The following is a 15,909-nucleotide window of genomic DNA, read 5'->3' as shown; positions in this document are numbered from 1 at the left end:
AAGTGAGTTAAACCCATCTGTGCACCAGATTCATTTCATATCGACCAGGATTGTTATCACTAATGATCAGCAGTTAAAGCCCTAACTTCTTCAAACTTCTCGAGACATCTAATGGAAGATTGCCAATGTATAAAAACAGAGTGTTTCAATTTTCTCAGCTTCTAATACAAAAATAACCAGGACTTCTCATCTCCAAGATGTGGGTACTGACTGCTCTCCCTAAAGACATCCATCTTGGTGCTTACCTCTCTCCCCGACATCTATCTGGAGTCAACTTAAATCCACAAGGGAATTATTTGAAGACTGTGGTAGTTGGGGGTTATATCAACTAGACCCTCCAGGCCAGAGGTGGTTTCAAACCTGTCAATCAAGTCACAGTCTGGCGACACCTCCTTGATGTCATATGCCTTTAGGTATAAGAGTGTGAGACACTGATAACTGCACCTTCACCTTCCACCTGATGGCTGGGACTCTGCTGCCAACCTGAGAGCTGTTGGAGTCCGACCATGTTTCCACCAACTTTGGATCCATGTGACCCTGCACCAATCAACACGTGATCTTTCTTCTTCCTGCTTCACCATTCTCCATCATCAGCAGGTGAGGCTGAACAGGGACTTGTGAACTAGCGCCTGTCTTACTGGACTTGAGTTGGTCTGGGCTGCGATGCCTTCTTGCTCTATCTAGTGCTTTCTTATACATAGATAAGTGTCGAAGGGTTTGGTGCTCTAGGCAACCTGGGCTAATACACACCCAATATAATATTTGAAAATCAATAGAGAACTGTAATATTTTGGGTGATTGGCATCACTGTTAACACAGTGGTTATTATTAGGCAACAATTATAATGTTACCAAAATATTATCTACAGATGATATTGATAAAAAAGCCATTATTGGGTCATGTGTGTGTGTGCACACATGCACATGCATGCACACGGTAAGCTAAAAATATTGCTATAAAATCATGAAAACCTCTATCTCAATATAACCTCCATCCAGATTTTGGTTTTGGAAGGCAACTTAATGGCACTAAGACAGGTATATTTCTAGGAAAACTTGTTTGCAGCCATCCAGTAATCAGATAGACATGTAATCAGATAGACATGTTTAAACATGCTTCGTTTGGAATAAACTCATGGAAGTAATCATTGGCACCTTAGCTACAATAGTTTTTCACTTACCCTCACAGGTGTGTGTGTGCTTATGTGTATATATGAGAGGGCTTCGCAGAGTTTTCAGGAAAATTCCATTATCTCTCTATTCAACTTTCCCACATACGTTTTGAAGCTCGTCTATGTGTGATAGGAAGCATTACTTACCTAGTCTTGGCATGTTGGAAAGAGCCACATAACTTGGATGATGAATAATTGTGATCTTAAAGGTTGCCTTGAGAGCTGGCTCATCAAAACAAGGGAAAACGTTCCTGGCAAATGTGGGCTCCATCTGAGAGGCCAGCAGGGCCCTGAAATGCACATGTGAGATAAATCCACTTATTTTAACTCAAAAATCAATGGAACCAAGCTTTCTTTTTCTTCAAGGGAGTGTGACATAAATAAACATGGAATGTGGGAAGGAGCTAGAATGTTTTCCTCACTGCCGTCCCTATAACACACATACAAACTCTAATTCTCACCATGCTTCAGAATTCCTATGGATCAGAAATACAAAAACAGAAAACAAAATGGCATTTCAGTTGCAACCACAAAATAATATTTGTGTCACTACATATAAGCCTATTGAACCATTCACAAGCAAAATGGGATGAAATAAAGCAAATATCTAATGTCAATCTTTTGAGAATCAGGTAGTTTTAAAACTAGGATTACTTGTTTTTGGTTTTGTATTCTAGCAACATACTGCATAGATTACATTTTTTAAAAACAATCATTTTATTAGGGGCTCACACAACTCTTATCACAATCCATGCATACATCAATTGTGTAAAGCACATTTGTACATTCATTGCCCTCATCATTCTCAAGACATTTGCTGTGCACTTAAGCCCCTGGCATCAGCTCCTCATTTTCCCCCTTCCTCCCCCTTCCTGCTCCCTCATGAAATCTTGATAACTTATAAATTATTATTTTGTCATATCTTACACTGCCCGACATCTCCCTTCACCTACTCTTCTGTTGTCCATCCCCCAGGGAGGAGGTCACATGGAGATCCTTGTACTTGGTTCCCCCTTTCCACCCGACCTCCCTCCACTCTCCCGGTATCGCCACTCACACCACTGGTCCTGAAGGGATAGTCAGCCCTGGATTTCCTGTGTTTCCTGTTCCTATCTGGACCAGTGTACATCCTCTGGTCTAGCCAGGTTTGTAAGGTAGAATTGGGATCATGATAGTGGGGTGGGGAGGACGCATTTAGGAATTAGAGGAAAGACGTATGTTTCATCATTGCTACACTGCACCCTGGCTGGCTCATCTCCTCCCAAGACCCTTCTGTAAAGGGATGTCCGATTGCCTACAGATGGGCTTTGGGTCTAATCACTGCAATCCCCCTAATTCATAGTGATATGATGGTTTGTTTTGATGATGCCTGATACCTGACCCCTTCGACACCTCGTGATCGCACAGACTGGTGTGCTTCTTCCATGTGGGCTTTGTTGCTTCTGAGCTAGATGGCCACTTGCTTACCTTCAAGCCTTTAAGACCCCAGAAGCTATATCTTCTGATAGCCAGGCACTATCAGCCTTCTTCACCACATTTGCCTATGCACCTATTTGTCTTCAGCGATCATATCAGGGAGGTGAGCACACAATGATATGATATTTTGTTTGATGCCTGATAACTGATCCCTTCGGCACCTTGTGATCACACAGGCTGGTGTGCTTCTTCCGTGTGGGTTTTGCTTCTGAGCTAGATGGTCACTTGTTTACCTTCAAGCCTTTAAGACCCCAGACGCTATACCTTTTTAGAGCCAGGCACCATCAGCTTTCTTCACTGCATTTGCTTATGCACCCACTTTGTCTTCAGCAATTGTGTCAGGAAGGTGAGCAACATGGAATGCCAGTTTAATAGAACAAAGTACTCTTGCATTGAGGGAGTACTTGAGTGGAGGCCAAAAGCCCATCTGCTACCTTAGTACTAAACCTATACATATATGCACATAGATCTATTTCCACATCTTCATATATAAATATATTTACATATGTACATGCCTTTATTTAGACCTCTATAAATGCCCTTTGCCTCCTAGTTCTTTCTTCTATTTCCTTTTACTTTCCTCTTGTATCACTATCATGTTCAAGCTTCACTTGGGTTTCACTAATTCCTCTCAGTTACATTACCCTTGGTCACACCCTACCAGGCCTCCTATACTTCCTCACCACGAATTTGGATCACTTTTTGTTCCCTCGTCCCTGGGTTTGTTAACACCACTTCCTTTCCCCTACCTCCCTCTCTCCCATGTCCCCAGGAACTGTCGGTTCCCTTGTTTTCTCTTCTAGATTATTCATCCAGACTATCTTCTGTAGATAGACCTGCGGAGATAATAACATGCACAAAAACAAGACAGAGAAAAACCAAGCACAAAAGAAAATAAAACAACAACAACAAATCGCCAATGACAAAAACAACACAACAACAAAAAAGAAAAGCTTGTAGTTAGTTCAAGGGCCATTTGTTGTCCTTTAGGAGTGTTTTCCAGTTGAGTCTGATGGGGTGCCAAGCCCCTGGCCCAAACGTATATTTTTGGTTCTCCCTGGGAACTTCATTGCTGTTCTCCTTGCTGTTCTGTCGCACACCCTTGCTGTTTTGCCTCGGTGAGCTGGGATCAGATCGGGCACAATTCCCACACTGTGTCTCCACATGGTCTTCTCTGTGGATTGGCTGCTCTGAGCAAGAATATCATCCTCAGATCTTGGTGGGCCAGGATGTGCTCCACTCTCTCTTCCTCTCCCTTCATTTGCTCCTGCTCTGATCAGACATGTCCTGCTCCCAGAGCTGCAGCTTCAGTGCCGTCCTCTAAAGTAAATTCTTCTGGAGGGAGGGACAGGTGTCCACGTAGTTGGGATTGGGGCCGGCCCCTAGGACCTCTCCACTGTGGATTAGTTCTTTAGTAATGGCCCAGTGTTTTCATCTTCCACCAGAGCACAAGTCACCTGAAGAATATCTACATTTCTCTCTCTCTTTTTTCTCACATGTTTTCTATTACTGTTTGAAAATCTATAAATATTTTACTTTGGTTGTCACTGTGGTAAACTCTTGACTGTACCAGGTAAGTGTCAACTGAATGACACAATGTATATCTGATTAGATGTGTCAGATCTCTGCTGCTTATTTCCCCTTCTCCATGAAAAAAATGCAAAAAAAAACATTAAGAAGCATCATCCTACATTTTACTGATGATTTATAGGAGAGAGCTTTACAGGGCCAAGAAGACCCTGCACAAACAAGATGATTGCCAGGCTCACCTTCTGAAACATAAAGGATCTCACTAAACAGCTTTCTCTTTCAAAATAAGCCTGATAATTGTGGGTACGCAAGTCTTTTGTTGTCCAAAAGTCTCCAGACTTAACATCTCTGAGGCATTTTCCCTTGTTTCAAGCTGGCTCATAGATAAATAAAAGGCAACTTTCACAAAGGTAACCTCTGAAAGCATGTCACATCGATGACCTACTATGATGAAACCCACACTCCTGTAAAAATTCACACAACTTTAAAAAGGACAAATATGGCAGGTGGCCTATTGAAACCCTCTCACGGTCAGTTAATTTGATATATCTATAATCTCACTGTGACAAAACCGTAATGCCCAACAACCTGTTCTGCCCTAATTCGTTTACTCCCGCCTCATTAGGTTCCTGCTTTCATGTAATAGAAGGGGGTCTTCGGGTCCTGAAAACAGACCCTTCAACTGCAGAATCCTGTTTCCCTGAGCAATCGAAGACTAGCCACAGAGTCATCCTGAGCCTCCATTTCTCCATCTTAAAAAATAATAATCGGATCTGCCTTGTACTGCTGTCGAGCTTTGGGTTATAGTTAAAACTAAATTTGTCAATATAGGACGCCTGCTTGTTTCTATGTTCCTTCCAATTCCACAAACCGTTCTTGAGACACAAGAACTCTAGAAGGATTGGTTGCAAGGTGGGAGTAGAGAAATTGTTCATTATTAAATGCATTTTAAGAGCTTTCTGTGGTCACAACTGACCACAAGCACAGCATTGTTCAGGCTTGTCTCCCAATACATTGTAATCTACTAGAAATTGGGGATTATCTATTTCTCAAACAGTATCATTTATTATACTTGGGGGAAGGGGGACATCTGGACTTGCAGCAACTGAGTAAATATTTGCTCAACCTTGTGGCTATTGTAAAATAAATGTATAAATGAATATTAAGTACATTTTCAGAGTTTGCCTCGTGGTTTTGGTTGTCAGCAGCTTTGATTGCTGTATTCATGAAGGATAAAAGGCTAAAAGGGGAAGAAGATCTGAGCAGTGGATGGCACAAAGAATGACCATCGAGCATGTGAGCCAGACAGCCGAATTTCTGCTGGAGATCTGCACTCTAACTCAATATCTGGCTCTGAGAAATACTGAAACCTTCTAGAAACTATTTCTATAAAATGTAGGAATGGCAACAGATGATCTTGAAGGCCACCTAGAGCTATAAAACTTTGATTTTAAGAGGGGCAAGTAACAGGATGGGGGGGGGGGTGTGCGGGAGGAGAGCTCATGATTTGGAGAAATAATTCTCTCAGAGGATCGTGCCTGGCCTCCGGGAAGTCTGACTCCCCTGAGACATTCTGGACAAAAGTGGGTGTATTCGTACAAAATGGTGTAATGTGAAGTGTCAAAGCCTACCCAATCCTATACGTACATACATATATTGGAAAGCAGACAAATACCTCTTGTTTTTAGTGTAGAAATGACGGCAGGCAAAGTCTGGTAGCATATTCTCAGGTACTATGACTTCACAAACCACACGAATCTCAAATTCGGAGCCAGGGGAACAGGCAGAAAAGGCAAACTCTCCAAAGAAATGGGAACGGATCTATCTTGTACTGCTGTTTTTTATTCATCAAGAGAGGGTTCAGCTTCCAAAAGGCTAAATGCCAGCCTAAAGAGAAGCGTCATGTGAACAAAGCAAACCTCAAGCAAGTGACCATGAAAAATAGGAAGAGCCTCTTGAGCTTTAGTCAAACATTGCAGCGTTTGTCTGGGGTTCGGGTTGTCAGCAGCTTTGGGTGGTTGCCTTTACAGAGGACAGGATGAAGAAGGGAAGGTCTGAGCTGTTGACAACATAAAGAATGACAAACAACATGTTAGAAACAAATTCCTGGAACACACCATCTCTCTGGTTCTCAGCCTTAACTGCACAGACTGTCTCTTCACAAAAGTCAGGACCAACCAGTTGCAGTATCATCTCACGACAGCACATCTGGAGAACCTGATGCACTCACACTGGTGCTTTGTCGCCTGCTCCCTTTGCTCCAGGAGCAAGCTATTCTGTAAGGATTTTCTGACCTCAGCGAAGAAAACCACCCACTACTCTGCCCTTCCTTCAAATCTCAGTGAAGCATGCTACTATGATGCTCAGTAAGTCTCCGCTTAAAGAAGTCAGCTGGTGAGAAGGTGCGTTTGGAAGAATCTGTGTCTGGGTGACTCGGGATTATAGAGCTACCTGCCCATCATCTTGTACAGCCAGAGAATCATGAACTCATCACTGTCTTGTGTTAGAAGAGAACTTGGTGGGCAAGACCACAAAATGTCCTTGGGAATCAATTTACTACCATATTTTTAAAATTCTCTCAGTAAGGTATTTTGTTCCAAGTTATTTTATGAAGCCCATGTGACTCCAGCTCTAGTTAAGAAGTGCTAAATAACATAGCTGCTCAAGGATTCTCCAGAGAACTGTCCCCAAGCAATTTCTTTTTCATACAAGAGCACACTTAGGAATCAAAATGTTTAGTAGAGCCAGATGTTACACTACTGGCCTGTGGTTCAAGGGTTGGCTCACGACTCATGTTTGTTTATTGCTGTGTAATAAGATCTTAAATCTGAAGTTTCCACCAGGGAACAAAACATACTAATTACAAAGAAAATGCCCTAAGAAAGATGCCAAACCACCATACAAAGATTTTCCAAGTAAAGTACATTGAGAACCTGTTCCATGATTCTTGGGACTCTCAATGAGGTCAAGGGCACCGAAAGGGGTGAGAAAATGGAGAGAAAGGTAGCCACTTGCCTGGCACACCGTAGCATTTTTCCAAGCCCTCTCAACTCTTAAGGAGTTAGGACAAAGTACAACCATCTAATTTCTGAGCTAACAAGGAAAATGCAAAGTTTTTCCTGAAGCTGGTGCTCAAATCATTCTTTAGAAAACTGAAATTGACATTGTGGCTGGACAGAACTCCCACAAGGAGGGTGTGAATCTACAAGGCAAAAGAAGGTCTGATTGCTTTGAAGACAGAACCAGAAGAGAACTACTGTCTTGGGACTCACATTAGTGCCAAGAAAAAGATGTATGCATTCTCCTTTGAAGAGCCGTGCAGTGAAAGGCATAGAATGAGCCAGCGGTGGGTCTGCCTTGGAATCTGTTCAATAGGGCCCAAAAAGGACTGGAGGGGCCAAAAAGACGCGAGGTTGGACTTGTTGATTTCCAGAGGCTGAAGAAGCAGTCATAAGTGAACATCACAACTAAGAAACAGAGAGGCATCTTGCTGGGTCAAGGGGATTGAAGGAGAAAGAACAGCAAAAATCCCTGGAGAGTTCAGGAAAAGTAGATCTCAATTTAAAAAGGCATGTGCCACACCAGAGTGAGAGCAACTGACGAGAGTCTGAGTTTAAGGAAGAATTTCCTTGTTCTACTTCTCACTGCCTTCTCAAGCCACACTGGGCCTGGTGAATAGAAGCCACAGGATCCAGATGAGAGGTGAGGAGAAACAGGAGGACGTTGCGAAGTGTATTCTCTACTCCACTGCATACTTCCACCTTGAACATGCCTGAGCTTAGGGAAGTGAGGTGGATGAGGGTAGGATGGAAATTTCATAGGAATCTGTTGTCAGAGAATATTGAAGGTACCATGAAACGACAGAAGAACAAACAAATCCAGAAGCAGGGCTCCTCAGAAGCAAGTACGGCAAGACTCCGTCTCATATACTTTGGAAGTGTTATCGGGAAATACCCCACCGTATTTGGCAAAGTAGAGGGTCAATGGAAACATGCCCTTCATGCGGTGGACCCACACAGTGGCTCGAACAATGGGCTCAAAGGGCATGTGTTTTCTTCGGTTGTACATAGGATTGCTATGAATCTAAGCTGGCTTCAGGGTAGTCCCTTAAAATTTTTTAAAGGCCAACAGGAGAAACAAAGTTTCATCTTTACTGAATTATGATGTGTGAATTTCAATACGTTACTCCTTCTTGTTTTCAAAGACAAGGATCTTTGATGAGCAGATCTAAGTCCAAGAAAAAATTTTCCAAGACACATGAAATATGTGTGCTTGATTCCTTCACAGCATCCAGCATCGTGAAATAATCCCATTACTCTGTGATAACAATAACATCACATGCCTAGTACTTGAGTTCACTGACCTTGCTCTGCCACTTCCAATTTTTTTCCTAATATTACTTGGATTTCTCTCTGGTGTGTCACACTGTAAGCACCGTGCCAAGTTTCTTAGCGTAAACAGCACCTGCAAACAGTCCTTTGCAAGTCTTAGTTCTCAGTCTAAAAACACCAGTTGTTGTCAAGTTGGTTCCAGTTCACAGGATCCCATATGTGTCAGAGTAGAATTGGGCTCTGTAGGGGTTTCAGTGGCTGTTTTTCTGAAGGAGATCTCAAATCACTAACCTTTGGGTCAACTGCTGAGCCGGTTTTCTGTTTGCACTATCCTAGGGCCCCTCCCTCTTTCTACACTTTGGCAAATTGAGATATTTCACCCTAGCAAGTCATTTTCTTCTCTGCATCGTTCTGTTTTCTTTTTATCTATCTCCTAATTCTTTATCTCCTTTTATCCCAGGAATGTTCTGATGATGATAAATGCAAGAAACATTCCTAAAGGTGTTTTTGAACAGTGGAACTATATACTCTTCATTTGATTAAATTCCAAAAGGGGAAGAGACCTTGGAGAGCTCTACCCTTTTAATTTACAGAGTTGAGACTTGAAGACCCAGAAGCATATGCACTACTTAGATCAACAAGTAAAATGGAAGGGTGGTACCAGAACTAGAGCCCAGCTACCAATCTACATGTTCTTTTCAATAGATTGCCATCGTTAAGTAGACAATATATGAAATACTAAAAGCAAACTAAAATTGTGACATTGGGACTAACTTTATAATTAGTAGCATTCCCAAATGTAGAGGTAATGAGGCTTCTGGTTTCCACCATAAAAGAGTTGTAAGCAGACCCAAAACAAAAAATCATATCAATGTGGACAAGGGGGGTTCAAGCCCTAGTGTAAAGCCCGTGTGTAGACAATTGGACGTCCCCTCACAGAACGGCCTCAAAGGAAGAGCTGGTGCAGTATAGCACCAACAAAACACACAAACATCCTCTAGTTCTTTAAAGCTCTCCCCCACCCCCCTCCACAGCCCGTTTCCTCGCCCACCATCATAACCCCAGTTCTACCTTACAAATCCAGCTAGACCAGAGCATGTACACCAGTACAGATAAGAGCGCTCAACATACAGAATCCAGGACAGAAAAAACCTCAGGAACAATCATGGGCATAGCGATACCACAAGGGGAGGAAGGGAGAAGGAGGAACAAAGGGGAACTGATCATAGTGATCAACATATAATATCCCCCTTCCCCAGGGGGACGAATAACAGAAACATGGGTGAAGGGCAACAGGGGACAGTGGAAGATATGAAAATAATAATAATTTATAATTTATCAAGCATCCAGGAGTGTGGGAGGTTGGGGGAGGGAGAAAAGAGGAGCTGATACCAAGGTCTCAAGTCAAAAGATGTTTTGAAAATGATGATGGTAACATATGTACAAATGTGCTTGATACAACTGATGTGTGGATTGTTGTAAGAGCTGTCAGAGCCCCCAATAAAAATGATTTATATTTTAAAAGAGTCATTAAGATTTTGTGTCATTGAGTCAATTCTGACTCATAGAAACTCCGTGCACAACAGAGTGAAATACTGCCCAGTCCTGGGCCATCAACAATTGTTCTTGTGCTGAGCCATTGTTGTAGTTGTTGTGTCAATCCACCTTGTCCAGAGTCTTCCTCGTGTTTACTATCCCTCTATTTTACCAAGCAAGGTGTCCTTCTCCAGAAACTGGGCTCTCCTGATAACATGTCCAAAGAATGCGAGATGAAGTCTCCCCATCCTTGTCTCTATGCAGCATTCTGGCTGTACCTGTTTCTAGATAGAGCTGTTTCTTGTTTGGCAGTCAATGGTACTTTCCACAGACCTCACCAGCACCTTCACTCAAATGCATTGATTCATCTTCAGTCTTCCTTATTTGATGCCCAACTTTCAGTTAGCTGAAAATACCATGGCTTGAGTCAGGCACACCTTAATCCTTAAAGTGACCTCCCTGGATTTCAGTATTCTAAATAGGTCTTGTGTAGCAGATTTACCCTAGGCAATGCATTATATGCATTATTTGATCTCTTGACTGCTATTTCCATGAGCACTGATTGTGGATTCAGGAAAAATTAAAGGCTGGATATCTTCAATCTTCCCTTCATTAACCATGATGCTATCTATTGGTACAGTTGTGAGAGTTTGGATTTTCTCTACATTTAAGGTGCAATACAGACTGAAGGCAGCAATCCTTGACCTTCATCAGCAAGTACTTCAAGTCCTCCTCACTTTCACCAAGCAAAGTTGTGTCATCTGAGTTTCAGAGGCAACCAATCCTGATGCCACGTTTTCTTCATATAGTTCAGCTTCTCTGATTATTATGCACCACCACTAAAATTAGTGATGCAGAAATGGAAGACTTTTACCAAGGACTTCAGTCTGAAATTGATGAAACATGCAATCAAAATGCATCGATAATTGCTATTGGAAAGCAAATGTTGGTAACAAAGAGGAAGGGATCATAGTTTGAAAAGATGGTCTTAGTGATAGAAACTAAGCTGGAGATTGCATGATAGAATTTTGCAAAACAATGACTTCATCGCAAATACCTTTGTTGAAACAACAGAAAAGGCAATGTACGTGGAATTCCCCAAATGGAACGGCAATCAAATTGACTACATCTGTGGGAAGAGATGATGGAAGGCTCATCAGCAACTAACAATCAAATTGACTACATCTGTGGGAAGAGATGATGGAAAGCTCATCAGCAGCTAAAATGAGGCCAAGGGCTGACTGTAAAACATACCATCAATTACTCATGTGTAAGTTTAGGTTAAAACTGAAGAAAAGTAAAATAAAGTTAACATACGACCTTGCATCTATCCCATATGAATTTCGAGAACATCTCAAGAATAAATTTGGCGCATTGAACATATGATAGAAAGCTTAATGAGCTGTGGGGTGACATCAAGAACATCGCGCACGAAGAATGCAAAAGGTCATTCAAGAGGCAGGAAAGAATATATTAAAGTGGATGTGAGAAGACACTCTGAAACGTGCCATAACCCTAGGAAACTATTAATTTTGTTATTCTCTCTATGGATAACTAAATCCAGGATTTCATATATGGAAAATCACACAGAAAAGCAAAAACAAAAACCCAACAACAACAAAAACAAACACAGAACTAGCCCAATCCAAAAGGAAGCGGAAAACATTAAAAAGTAGAACAAATTAAAAATGAGTCAAAAGGGAAAATAAATAGTAATATGTTCAATTTTAACCTAACTACATCTGCAGTAGGAGCTCTGGAGGGGTACCGGACCCCGCACTGGACTGTCAATCACAAAGCCAGCAGCTCAGACCATTTGGTTGAATATTATTCTGTACATTATAGGTTGAAACTTTATGAGGACAGGTTAGAAAGAGTTTCATAGAAAAACAGACACTCTTTACCATTTGCACTTCAAGGAAACAGAAAACGGAAAGGAGAGAAGCCCAAAGTAAATTTTTAAAAAGGAATAAATCAAAGAAATTCATATATATTTCTATATATGTGCATGAGAAGTCAATGAAACCATAAACTAGTTCATTGAGAAGATAAATGTAGCCAATAAATTTCTATGCAGACTAATTGGGCAATAAAGGAAGAAACTATAACTTGCTACTGTCAGGAATAAGTGATGTGACATTTCTCTAGAATCCACAGATATTAAAATAATAATAAGAAACTACAATTAACAACAGATGAAAAAAATGAAATGGAGCACATCAAGAATGATTTCCTAGGCATTAAGCATTAGCCATTTGAATCAGGAAATTATATGGGCTACTGTCCTGGGAATGGCAAACTGAAGAGTAATTAATATCTTCAGCATGATAAAGGGATTTCGTACACAAAGCAGCATAATCATCTACAGAAGAAGTCCAATGGTTTCCAAAGGCAGGTAATTATGTAAAAATCAGCACTGAGTGAATTTTACATAATGACCTGGTTTGGGGAACCTAACTCTAATCTATAGGCAAGGAGTGGATGTATTCATTGCTATAACCTTGTGAAATCCACTTCTTAGTTTTAGCAATGATTGATCCCATTGGATTTCCTATGTGGGTGATCATGCTGTTTTGAATAACTATGCCTTTTGAAATTTTTACTTGCCTCAATACACTGGCTAAGGTTTTTGGTACAGTGATGAACAGGAATAATAAAGCAACCCTGTCTTATTCCCCATTTTTAGGGGAAAATATTCCACTTTTTTACTGTTAATTATGCTTTTTCTTGTGTTTGTGTGCATTCATTCCCTTTGTCAGGCTGAAGATTAAACAAGCATTGATGGGTGAAGATACATGCCGCATCACATGAAGACTGCCAATGAACTGAAAAAAAAGCTAAAGAGACGAGAGCATTTCCCCAGAGACAACAGAAGGAGAAACTCTACCCTGGAGCTGGTCCCCTGAATTCAGACTTTGAGCCTCCGAACTTGTGAGAAAATCAATTTGTTTGTTAAAGCCATCAACTTATGATATGTCTATTAGAGAAACATTCAAAAATTAAAACAATCCCATTACACACCTCTTAGAATGATTAAAATTCAAAAGGTCCAGGCATGCCAAATGTTGACAAGTGATAGAGTGCAATTATAATTTTTTGTATTGTTGATGAAAAAGTAGAAAATGGTTAGATTCTCCTGAAAAGAGTTTTTCAGTTTCTTCAGGTGATCGTTATCCCAAGGTCATGGATTTGGAAATCATTGGAGTTTGGTTCAAATATCTTGTTTGTAAAGGGTGCCCAATCATTGGCAAGATAAGACTGTCACCAATGAGCTATTTTCTACTCTCTTTGTTTTTTGACACGTCTTAGTCCTGCACAGATACAGGTGTGCCGTAACCAATGAGCATCATTAAAATGTTTGCTTTGTCTCCATACTCCCTGTTTTCAGTCACCTGATTTTGAATATACAATTCAACAATCCATACATTAGTCTAAAAAGCTTTTCTACATATGTATATTTTCATTTGATCAAATTTCCTTTTCCTTTTATCGATTTTTATCAATAGAATTCAGTTCAAAGTCGGAATTCAGGGTATCAACTCCAGGGAAAAGGTTTGTCTTTCTTTTATGCCACCGGCTAAAATAATGTTATTATTGAATTACTGAATGTCCCATGGCGATTATCTATATTATTTCTCAAGAAGCTGATAATGCTGTCTCCAAGGTAGACCAGGGGCACATAACGCTATAGCTATCCGAATGAATTTAGAGTTCACATCTGATTGAAAGCCCTAATCTGAGAACAATCAGTTCTTATGATGTAGCGCTGCTCCATTCTTACCCTTATGAAGTGATCGCTGAAGAGATGGATGCTATAGTAAGTAATGTTTGGTAAAGAAACCCGCTGTGCCAGCTATCAGAAAGAATAGCGTCTGGAGGCTTCAAGACTTATCTTAAACAAGCAGCTGTCTAGGTGAGGTGCCAGCTACATCCACTCAGAAACAGCATGCCAGCCAATGTACTATCAGCAATAAAATCCAAGAACGGGGGGTCGGGGGGCGCGGCAGAGATGGTATAGGAGCTTAAATTCGGAGCACTTCTGCAGCAGTCTATAGGTGAAAGTGCCAGGTCCCTTCATAGACCCCCATGGACGAAGGCTCCTTTGAATTCACTTGGGCCGTTCTCAAAGGTTATGAATAGTCTTGTCCCCAGACCGAGTACATTGGAAAGATTGCAGATATATAATTAGGCTGAATTTTAATATCTTAGCATTTGTTTTTCCTTTTGACACATTTTTAACTTGTCCTGGTTTTTATTATTTTCTGTTCTCTTTTGGGTTGAGGTTTTGCTGTGCTTTGTTCTGTTGGTGATGGTGTTTTTTCTGTGCTTTGTTCTGTTGGTGATGGTGTTTTTTCTGTGCTTTGTTCTGTTGGTGATGGTGTTTTTTCTGTGCTTTGTTCTGTTGGTGATGGTGTTTTTTCTGTGCTTTGTTCTGTTGGTGATGGTGTTTTTTGTGTTGGCTTTTTGTTTTGTTCATTAGGTTGTAAATTAATTTCTTTAAATTAGACAGCAAGTAGATTAATAGTTTCTTAGGGATATAGTAGGGGAGGCTAGAGGAAATTAGGAGCTCATAATGATGATACAAGAGGGGAAATAGAATAAAGAAAATATTCTGAAATTGATTAGGGATAAATTTACAACTCTAATATATTTAAACCATTTAATTGTATGATACATGAATTATATGGCAATAAATCAGCTTTAAAAGTTACACACACAGCGTGTCAGTTTGGGGCAAAAAAAAAGGAGCATCATGCCTCCTTTGCCCTACACGCCTTCCTCAGCTGACCGTGCTCCCTACAACCTCCTTTTGCTTCCATGAATGAAAGGCAAACAATTGGACAGCACAGATGAGGTGAAGAAAAAAACGGGGGAGGTGCTGTCAGCCATCCAAACAGATGAGTTTGAAAACTGTTACCAAGATGGAACCACAGTTTTGACAAATCTATTCAGTGTAATGGAGAGTACTTTGAAGGTAAAAAGGTCATTATGTCTAAAAATTTAAATACCTAGTGTTGACAAAAATTCAGTTTTGAGGTGTCCCATCTCATGTATAGTGATCTAGATATTTCAGTTCTATGTATCTACTCACATAAATGAAGTTATAGAAAGACTTGCCCATAAATGTTTCTATTAACATGACTTGGAAGACTGGAAACACCACAATGTCTTTAATAGATACTTGGGTAAACAAATGTGATATATCCATACAGTGGGATGCTTTCAGCAGTAAAAAAGAATTGATGTGTACAACAACAAGGATACATTCAGATATGGAAGAGTACTAGTTCTATGAAATTATATAAAATTCTAGAAACTATATAAACCTCAAAATAATCTATAGTTCTAAAAACATATTAATGGATATCTGGGGATAAGGGCCCAGAAATACAGGAGAAGGAGGTTGTAAGATTGGTGTGGGATGGCAACTTACCTTCTCTGACCTCACAAGAGAACCGAGCCCATCTTCAGCTTAAAGTCGATTCTAGAGAAGCGGAGGTTGAACAAGTTTTACCTTCTGACCTTCTTTCACAAGCCTTCTCACGGCACTTTCTACTTCTATGCTGGGTTTGACAATTCACTGCAATGACTACACACGACTTAAAACCAACGTTTACAAGTATGGGGCTGACTGAGAAAGGTAACAGGTTACAATTTGGGGTCAGAAATGCTCCAGATAGTTTTTCTAGTCAGGAGCCTACAGGTACATCTCACTCTAGTTCTTGGCTTCCCAGGCACAGAGCCCCTTGGCCTCTGCTCTGCTAAAATACGTGTTACTAAGCTCTTTCCGAACTGCCAGTCAGTGCAGGTAACTCCACCCCCCATGAGCCCAGGCCAGGCACTCTCTCTATTTCCTCGGGTCAG

The 15,909-nt window shown here is 40.8% G+C and overlaps 1 protein-coding gene across 1 annotated transcript in view; it reads right to left on the bottom strand.

The window, feature by feature from the left end:
• Positions 1-15,909, bottom strand: part of LVRN (laeverin) — a 117,462-nt gene that overhangs the window by 89,729 nt on the left and 11,824 nt on the right. Inside the window, exon 2 of the mRNA XM_075543086.1 lies at positions 1,319-1,461. Within this exon, the coding sequence (XP_075399201.1) occupies positions 1,319-1,461 (143 nt within the window). The remainder of the gene's footprint in view (positions 1-1,318; positions 1,462-15,909) is intronic.

This window comes from Tenrec ecaudatus, chromosome 2, assembly GCF_050624435.1.
Source record: "Tenrec ecaudatus isolate mTenEca1 chromosome 2, mTenEca1.hap1, whole genome shotgun sequence".
Lineage (NCBI taxonomy): Eukaryota > Metazoa > Chordata > Mammalia > Afrosoricida > Tenrecidae > Tenrec > Tenrec ecaudatus.
This window is presented reverse-complemented; position numbering and strand designations above follow the sequence as displayed.